General features: G+C 53.6%; 1 protein-coding gene across 6 annotated transcripts in view; it reads right to left on the bottom strand.

Annotated features, from left to right (window-relative positions):
* Positions 1-1020: 1020 nt before the first annotated feature.
* NEK7 (NIMA related kinase 7) overlaps positions 1021-10000 on the bottom strand; it is a 96121-nt gene continuing 87141 nt past the window's right edge. For 5 of the 6 annotated variants that reach the window (XM_075617053.1, XM_075617057.1, XM_075617054.1 and 2 more), the window contains 2 exons: positions 6775-6888; positions 1021-2820 (listed from right to left, as the gene is read on the bottom strand). In XM_075617053.1, coding sequence (XP_075473168.1) covers positions 2710-2820; positions 6775-6888 — 225 coding nt within the window. In that variant the 3' untranslated portion in view covers positions 1021-2709. The remainder of the gene's footprint in view (positions 2821-6774; positions 6889-10000) is intronic. The other variant, XM_075617058.1, reaches the window with a different exon arrangement.

Below are 10000 nucleotides of genomic sequence, written 5' to 3'. Positions count from 1 at the left end.
ATCCTGAAAACCTGACCTGTTGGTGGCCCTCGAGGACTGGTTTTGGCCACCCCTAGGATTGAGATTAACGGAAACAAACAGCGAACACCACCACGCATTGCACGGTGTGTACGTCCGGGAGATGTGTGAAGGTTGAACGCAAACCTTTTTTGGGGTCGTTGAAGCAGAACCGCATTCATTTAATCTCCAGGGACCCCCTTCTCCCCGAGATACCCACACTGGAGCGGTTAGTATCTTGGGAAGCAGGAGATCCTCAGAGCTGAAATTACCGCGGGTAGGTCCCGGAGACCCCCTGCTGACCGCCCATGTTAAAAATAAGGGGAAGTGTTTTTTCTGTAGAGGGGACTTTAAATCAGCAATACTGTGACCCCCCCCCCTTTGCCCACGTTATTTTTATATGTAAAGGATGCGACAATGTATCATTTTGCATTTACCCAAGCTGCTCCTCTTATAAATCTGTAGAAATCCTGCTTGTGTGCCTAACTAAATGGCCGCCTTCCAGTTCCAATCAGTCCTTCAGTCAGTGTAACTCAGCAGCTACAATGTATCCTTATATGACAAAGTTAACATTGTCTATTGTTACAGTTTGCTGCTCAAACTGCTGGGAACATAGGCAACAAATGATCACAAACAGAAAAGTGTTGGGGAGATGGCTAAACCTGCTATAGAAATCAAAGGCTGCTTTAAAACTCATAAAAAATGGCTTTAAGAGTTGAATAATCATAATAACAAAAACAGTCACTATTATCTAACACTACAAAGCTTTTTTTCTTTTCTTTTTTTTAAATAACAAGATTTCAGGTTTCGCAGCTTTAAAGATATTAAATATAAACACAATCAAAGCGTTAAAATATATAATCTTCTGTATTTACACACACACTATATACACACACACACACACACACACACACACACACACACACACACACACACAATATTGACTGCGCCTATTTGAAATCGATGAGTCGGTCGCTGGGGAAAGATGGCAGCGCCGGAATGGAACGGGAACGGGTACACAGAGACTTTTGAAAAATACATCTTTAATTCATTCTCTCTCTGATATAATCTTAATTGTCCATAACACTTCTTATGCCTCCCACGCCCCCAAATCTGTTGAACGCTGCTGGAATATTCCGTGTTTTATTTATAGCTGTGCAAAGGTTATAGCAGGACTGGCCAACTCCAGTCCTCAAGGGCCACCAACAGGTCAGGTTTTCAGGTATCCCGGCTTGAGCACAGGTCGCTCAATCAGTGGCTCAGTCGAAGAGCCTGCTTCAGCACAGGTGGCTCAGTCACCTGTGCTGAAGCAAGGATAGCCCTAAAACCTGGCCTGTTGGTGGCCCTTGAGGACTGGAGTTGGCCTGAAGGCAGCCACCTCAGTACAATCGAAAGCAGAGTGACAACTAGATCCATTCTCTCTGTAACTCGGAGATTTACCAAAACGTTTCACAGAAGCGGCATTTTGACAAATCACTATGGCAGCCATCTTTAAGAAGCCCGGGAGAAAATCTATATATATATTGTTTATACCAAGTGAACCGTAATTCAATCCAGGTTAAAACCGCCGTCACAAAACTCCCATCCGCTTCCCTATTTGAACCCCGGTATTTACATTTCGAAGGCCGCCGTTACCTAGTTTTTAACATGTTCCTTGCCTGTCAGTCGCTTTGGTTCTATGCGGTACGTCCCGTATAATCATAAGCGCGTGTTCGAGTGGTGCGCGCACGTTCTAGGCGGAACCCGACTGACACGAAAATAATATATAATATATTTATCGGACGCCTAAAACAAACAAACAAACAAACAGAAAAAGAAGATTACATTACCTGCCCCCCCAAAACAGATGATTGAAACGTGAGAAAGGCCTTGAGTTTAATACGGGGACCCCCGGATACGCGATTGGGGGCGAATAAACAAGAGTGCGGATTTGTAGGAGGACAGTTACAAAAATGTAGGACCCTAGTAATTAAAGGGTTACTGTGTAATAAGGCACTTTGAGTAACCCTGTTGCGGACAGAGGAGGCGTCAAACCCCCCCTCCCCTTTTTTACAATTTCAGTTGCGGGGACCCCCTGCTCCCCCATCCCCTTAAAAAAAGGGGGAACGCTGCACATTTAAGTTGGAATGTGTCACGGTTTGTATAGGGATGCTGAGCATGTCCACACATTTTGACACTGTGTTCCTGTTCAAGATAAGCAGAAAACTGAGCAGCCGCTAACCTGCAGACCCTTGCCAGGCCTTCCAAATCGCCTTACACCCGGGGGGGTTTCCACCGCACGTGGAGTCACTACCAAGGTTACAGTCGAATTATACCTCTGTAAAAGCAAGGGCGGCCAACTCCAGCCCTTAAGGGCCACCTGACACGTCCGATATTAGTGATATCCCTGCTTCAGCACAGGTGCAGTCGAAGACTGATCCACTGATTGAGCCACCTGTGCTGAAGCAGGAATATCCCCAATACCAGATCGGTCTGGTAGCCCTTAATGAACTGGAGTTGGGCGCCACTGTCATAAAGCATTTCTGTTTTGACCTAATCGTAATGTTTTGGGGCAAAACTTCACATCCCAAGCCCCCCCGTGGCAGACGGACGGACCCCTCCCACAACCCAGGGGGTGTTTGAGAAGCAGCCTCTCTCTGGCGAGGTGTACGGTCCGAGGAATATTGCTTGCAAAGTGCCTGGGAGTCGGGCGGACGTGCTCGGCACTCTGCTTTAGCTGCTCGCCGTCAGCCCGTGCATGCGTTTCGCCACCTCGTACACGTAAGTCACGTCTGGTCTCTTTTCGGGATCGGGGTTGATGCAGGTGTTCACCAACATTCGGAGCTTTGTGAGGGGGGCGGGAGAGAAGGGGAAAAGAACCAGCTGTTAGTGGCTACATTTATATCCTTCTACATTTACAGCAGCAACTCCAGGGGGACCCAAGGGAGGGGACCCAGTGAGGGGACCCAGGGGAGGGGACCCAGTGAGGGGACCCAGGGGAGGACCACCGCCCTTATTCCTGAGACCCTTACCAGTGAAGTTACCAGTAGTACTTCCTGTTTTTTTTTTTTTTTTTGTTTTTTTTAAGGGCATTTAAATAGCCGGCCAATGGGAAGCCACAACTGATGATGAAGCTTCCTATTGGCCAGGAGATAAGCAGCGATTTTGTTTCCCCTGGAGGGAGATTTAAACTCGGTAACAAGGGGAGGGGGAGGCCTGAAAATAGCACGGTTCAGTATTAGAAACTCCCCCTCCCTAATCCTGTAAATAAAAAATAAATATATATATATTTTTTAAGTTATCAGAGAGGGAGAGAGATAAAGAGACACCCACAGAGACACTAATATATATACATACAGTGTTTGTGTGTGTGTGTGTGTGTGTGTGTGTGTGTGTGTGTATCTCACACACCAAAAAACCCACAATATGTTTGTGTATATACAGCCGTGAACGCCTTATAAAGAATACATCATTGCAAATCAGGATTGTCTTTTTAACAATATATATTAAAACGGAAATCCAGAGTAGACAGAATTGTACTTAAAAAAAACAAAAAAAAACAATTATTCTATAGTTCTATATATTTGACTCTGCCCCTTTCAGAGGTTATAGGTGCCGCCTTTCTGGGGGGCGAATTCGTCCCACCCCCCTGGCTTCCCACCGCCATTTCTGTGATGTTTTCCCAAGACCCTAAATAATATACTGGAGTGGCTGAAACTTGGTTGCGTTGTTTTGCAGCACGGGAGTTAATTTCTAAGGTGAAGACTTTTTTCTAGCTGTGGCTTTCAAGTGGAAGCTCGGCGTGTTTAAAAAGCCGAGAGAAAGTATCTGTCCTCTCCTAGCTGGGAGAAGATCTTCTATCTGGGGCAGAGTTTTTGATTCTTGCCCCTGGGCTGTGACTCCGGCTTCACACTTAGCTATGGTATCATAGTCCTGCAGGCAGGACTGGATATGTGGTACCCTCATTAAAATCATGCTGCACGTCGCTATGGCAACAAGCATCCTGCAGCAAGCTCGTAATAAGCTACCATGTGAAATGCAAATGCGGACAGTCTGAAAATTAGTCAAGGAGAATAGGCGATGAGGATGTAGATATGTGAAATATTCATGTGCGGGGTGGGGGAGAGAGAGGAGGGAGAGGAGGAGATGAGGAGAGAGGAGAGGAGACAGCGTGAGTGTCAGAACAAAAGGCAGCCCCTGACACTTATACCATCATTTTATATTATTGTTCACACCCAGCTGTATAGCGAGGCCGACAGCTCCAACGCACGGCTTACACGGGCAGCTATATTTAGCAAGAGAGGCTGTCAGTGCGCTTGTCTTTAATTGAAGATGTAAAAAATTTTTTTTTTAAATAATAATTATATCTATATCCTAAATAATAATAATGCTGCCGGTCTGAAACTTCAATAATAAATAATATATACATAATAATGGGACACGGCTACATGAATCGCACTCTATACAGTAACAAGACTGCAATATAATTACTGTAAGGAGTGAGGCTTTATTAATCTCTATACAGTAATAATAATAGTAGTATGAACTAATAAATTCTGTATGGGGGGGCTCAGCTCCGGTCCTCAAGACCCCACTCTCCGCCCCCAACAGGTCAAGTTTGCAGGCTATCCCTGCTTCAGCACGGCTGGTTCAATCAGAGGCTCAGTCAAAGGTGAGCCACCTGTGCTGAAGCAGGGATATCCTGAAAACCTGACCTGTGTGTGTGTGGGGGGGGGGGGGGGGGGGAGTGACTTGAGGACCAGAGTTGAGAACTCCGGCTACAAAAGTGCGAGACTTTATTAATCTCTACACAATAATAACTAACATTAAATTATAAATATGATAAAGTGTGACGCTGATCCCATTCTCTGCTTAGAGTGTAAGCTCTCCGGGGCAGGGATTTCCTTCCCCAGTGTCTGACTTTGCTGCGCTTATTGTATTATTATTGCATGTACTGCATCGCCTTTGTACAGCGCTGAGTACACTGCAGGCGCTATGTACGAGAGGCCATACATATGAATAAAGCCTTCGCCTGGTGAATAGTCGCACGGTAAGACACGGAGGAGCCCCGCTCCTGAGAACGGCACAGGGCACAGATTTGGGGGGCTCACCTCCTCGGAGTAGTGGTCGGAGGGTAGCGGTGGGTAGTCGCACGGGGCACAGATTTGGGGGGCTCACCTCCTCGGAGTAGTGGTCGGAGGGGAGCGGCGGGAAGTCGCACGGGGCACAGATTTGGGGGGGCTCACCTCCTCGGAGTAGTGGTCGGAGGGGAGCGGTGGGTAGTCGCACAGGGCACAGATTTGGGGGGGCTCACCTCCTCGGAGTAGTGGTCGGAGGGTAGCGGCGGGTAGTCGCACGGGGCACAGATTTGGGGGGCTCACCTCCTCGGAGTAGTGGTCGGAGGGGAGCGGTGGGTAGTCGCACGGGGCACAGATTTGGGGGGCTCACCTCCTCGGAGTAGTGGTCGGAGGGGAGCGGTGGGTAGTCGCACGGGGCACAGATTTGGGGGGGCACAGATTTGGGGGGCTCACCTCCTCGGAGCAGTGGTCGGAGGGGAGCGGTGGGTAGTCGCACAGGGCACAGATTTGGGGGGGCACAGATTTGGGGGGCTCACCTCCTCGAGTAGTGGTCGGAGGGAAGTGGTGGGTAGTCGCACGGGGCACAGATTTGGGGGGGCTCACCTCCCGGAGTAGTGGTCGGAGGGTAGTGGTGGGTAGTCGCACGGGGCACAGATTTGGGGGGGCACAGATTTGGGGGGGCACAGATTTGGGGGGCTCACCTCCTCGGAGTAGTGGTCGGAGGGCAGCGGCGGGTAGTCGCACGGGGCACAGATTTGGGGGGGCACAGATTTGGGGGGCTCACCTCCTCGGAGTAGTGGTCGGAGGGCAGCGGTGGGTAGTCGCACGGGGCACAGATTTGGGGGGGGCTCACCTCCCGGAGTAGTGGTCGGAGGGTAGCGGCGGGTAGTCGCACGGGGCACAGATTTGGGGGGGCTCACCTCCCGGAGTAGTGGTCGGAGGGTAGTGGCGGGTAGTCGCACGGGGCACAGATTTGGGGGGGCTCACCTCCCGGAGTAGTGGTCGGAGGGCAGCGGTGGGTAGTCGCACGGGGCACAGATTTGGGGGGGCACAGATTTGGGGGGGCACAGATTTGGGGGGGCACAGATTTGGGGGGGCTCACCTCCTCGGAGTAGTGGTCGGAGGGCAGCGGCGGGTAGTCGCACGGGGCACAGATTTGGGGGGGCTCAGATTTGGGGGGGCACAGATTTGGGGGGGCTCAGATTTGGGGGGTTCACCTCCTCGGAGTAGTGGTCGGAGGGCAGCGGCGGGTAGTCGCACGGGGCACAGATTTGGGGGGCTCACCTCCTCGGAGTAGTGGTCGGAGGGCAGCGGCGGGGTAGTCGCACGGGGCACAGATTTGGGGGGCTCACCTCCTCGGAGTAGTGGTCGGAGGGCAGCGGCGGGTAGTCGCACGGGGCACAGATTTGGGGGGCTCACCTCCTCGGAGTAGTGGTCGGAGGGCAGCGGCGGGAAGTCGCACGGGGCACAGATTTGGGGGGCTCACCTCCTCGGAGTAGTGGTCGGAGGGCAGCGGCGGGTAGTCGCACGGGGCACAGATTTGGGGGGCTCACCTCCTCGGAGTAGTGGTCGGAGGGCAGCGGCGGGAAGTCGCACGGGGCACAGATTTGGGGGGGCACAGATTTGGGGGGGCACAGATTTGGGGGGGCTCACCTCCTCGGAGTAGTGGTCGGAGGGTAGCGGCGGGTAGTCGCGCGGGGCACAGATTTGGGGGGCTCACCTCCTCGGAGTAGTGGTCGGAGGGCAGCGGCGGGTAGTCGCACTGCTCTATCTTCTTGCAGAGCGAGTACAGGTTCATCTTGTCCCCGTAGAACGGACTCTGCAGCGCGGCCATCTGCAAGGAGACGCCATTATTATTACCCGCCCCAGAATAAAACCCCCGGCGAAGCCCGGGACCATGGGTTTAACCCCTTGCAAGGTGGTGCTGCTGGCAGAGAGAGCGTGATATGGCCTGTGGGAGCCACAGCAGGTTGCAGGAAATAGTGGGCGGCCATTTTTGTTTATCCCAATGCTTTGGGGAAAGAAAAAGTGAACCTCTGCTCAGCCAATGCAACACACAACAAATCATTACAGACACTACAAGCGGAGAGTCTCCAGGAGGGCGGCGCACTAAGAGACACAATAATACATTGTTATACCAGTCTCTTTATCCCATGGTTCCTGACCCCTTGGGCTTCCCAAACATTCTTACGTTCTTTAGCTGTGCTTGGCCCTCCAGTTCTGCTGGGCGGCCATTACCTCCATCTACTACTCCTTCAGCAAAGGAGAGACGTCCTGGCCTGAAGCTTCAGTGTCTCTGAAAATGCATCTCTCGCCTCGCTTCTAAAGCTTTGGTGTATTTCACACTCTCTCTCCCTCCTTCCTCTCTCACACCCCCCTCTCCCTCCTTCCTCTCTCACACCCCCCTCTCCCTCCCTCACACCCCCCCTCTCCCTCCTTCCTCTCTCACATCCCCCCTCTCACTCCTTCCTCTCTCACACCCCCTCTCCCTCCTTCCTCTCTCACATCCCCCTATCCCTCCTTCCTCTCTCACATCCCTCTCTCCCTCCTTCTCTCACATCCCCCTCTCCCTCCTTCCTCTCTCACATCCCCCTATCACTCCTTCCTCTCTCACACCCCCCTCTCCCTCCTTCCTCTCTCACACCCCCTCCTCCCTCCTTCCTCTCTCACATCCCCCTATCCCTCCTTCCTCTCTCACATCCCTCTCTCCCTCCTTCCTCCACAACCCCCTCTCCCTCCTTCCACTCTCACATCCCCCAATCCCTCTTCCTCTCTCACATCCCCCTCTCCCCTCCTTCCTCTCACATCCCCCTCTCCCTCCTTCCTCTCTCACATCCCCCTCTCCCTCCTTCCTCTCTCACACCCCCCTCTCCCTCCTTCCTCTCTCACATCCCCCTATCCCCCTTCCTCTCTCAACACCCCCCTCTCCCTCCTTCCTCACCCCCCCCCTCTCCCTCCTTCCTCTCTCACCCCCCCTCTCCCTCCTTCCTCTCTCACATCCCCCTCTCCCTCCTTCCTCTCTCACATCCCCCTCTCCCTCCTTCCTCTCTCACACCCCCCTCTCCCACCTTCCTCTCTCACATCCCCTCTCCCTCACATCCCCCTCTCCCTCCTTCCTCTCTCACATCCCCCTCTCCTCCTTCCTCTCACATCCCCCCTCCCCTCCTTCCTCTCTCACATCCCCCTCTCCCTCCTTCCTCTCTCACACCCCCTCTCCCTCCTTCCTCTCTCACACCCCCTCTCCCTCCTTCCTCTCTCACATCCCCCCTATCCCTCCTTCCTCTCTCACACTCCCTCTCCCTCCTTCCTCTCTCAACCCCCTCTCCCTCCTTCCTCTCTCACCCCCCCTCTCCTCCTTCCTCTCTCACATCCCCCTCTCCCTCCTCCTCTCTCACATCCCCCTCTCCTCCTTTCTCACATCCCCCTCTCCTCACATCCCCCTCTCCCTCCTTTCTCACTCACATCCCCCTCTCCCTCCTTTCTCACTCACATGTCCCTCAACCTCCTTTCTCACTCACATCCATCTCTCCCTCCTTTCTCACTCACATCCCCCTCTCCCTTCTTTCTAACTCACATCCCCCTCCCTCCTTTCTCACTCACATCCCCCTCCCTCCTTTCTCACTCACATCCCCCTCTCCCTCCTTTCTCGCTCACATTCCCCTCCCTCCTTTCTCGCTCACATCCCCCTCTCCCTCCTTTCTCACTCACTTCCCCCTCTCCCTCCTTTCTCACTCACATCCCCCTCACCCTCCTTACTCTCTCACACCCCTCTCCCTCCTTCCTCTCTCACACCCCTCTCCCTCCTTCCTTTCTCACACCCCCCTATCCCTCCTTCCTCTCTCACATCCCCCTCTCCCTCCTTCCTCTCTCACATCCCCCTCTCCCTCCTTCCTCTCTCACATCCCCCTCTCCCTCCTTCCTCTCTCACATCCCCCTCTCCCTCCTTCCTCTCTCACATCCCCCTCACCCTCCTTCCTCTCTCACACCCCCCTCTCCCTCCTTCCTCTCTCACACCCCCTCTCCCTCCTTCCTCTCTCACATCCCCCTATCCCTCCTTCCTCTCTCACACCCCCTCTCCCTCCTTCCTCACATCCCCCTCTCCCTCCTTCCTCTCTCACATCCCCCTCTCCCTCCTTCCTCTCTCACACCCCCTCTCCCTCCTTCCTCTCTCACACCCCCTCTCCCTCCTTCCTCTCTCACACCCCCTCTCCCTCCTTCCTCTCTAACATCCCCCTCTCCCTCCTTCCTCTCTCACCCCCCCTCTCCCTCCTCTCTCACATCCCCCTCTCCCTCCTTCCTCTCTCACATCCCCCTCTCCCTCCTTCCTCTCTCACACCCCCTCTCTCACACCCCTCTCCCTCCTTCCTCTCTCACACCCCCTCTCCCTCCTTCCTCTCTCACACCCCCCTTTCCCTCCTTCCTCTCTCACACCCCCCTTTCCCTCCTTCCTCTCTCACACCCCCTCTCCCTCCTTCCTCTCTCACACCCCCTCTCCCTCCTTCCTCTCTCACACCCCCTCTCCCTCCTTCCTCTCTCACCCCCCCTCTCCCTCCTTCCTCTCTCACATCCCCCTCTCCCTCCTTCCTCTCTCACATCCCCCTCTCCCTCCTTTCTCACTCACATCCCCCTGTCCCTCACATCCCCCTCTCCCTCCTTTCTCACTCCCATCCCCCTCTCCCTCCTTTCTCACTCACATCTCCCTCAACCTCCTTTCTCACTCACATCCCCCTCTCCCTCCTTTCTCACTCACATCCCCCCTCTCCCGTCTTTCTAACTCACATCCCCCTCCCTCCTTTCTCGCTCACATCCCCCTCTCCCTCCTTTCTCGCTCACATTCCCCTCCCTCCTTTCTCACTCACATCCCCCTCTCCCTCCTTTCTCACTCACATCCCCCACTCCCTCCTTTCTCACTCACTTCCCCCTCTCCCACCTTTCTCACTCACATC

Source organism: Ascaphus truei, chromosome 10, assembly GCF_040206685.1.
Source record: "Ascaphus truei isolate aAscTru1 chromosome 10, aAscTru1.hap1, whole genome shotgun sequence".
Lineage (NCBI taxonomy): Eukaryota > Metazoa > Chordata > Amphibia > Anura > Ascaphidae > Ascaphus > Ascaphus truei.
The sequence above is the reverse complement of the archived record's forward strand: the minus strand, read 5'-3'. Positions and strand labels throughout refer to the sequence as shown.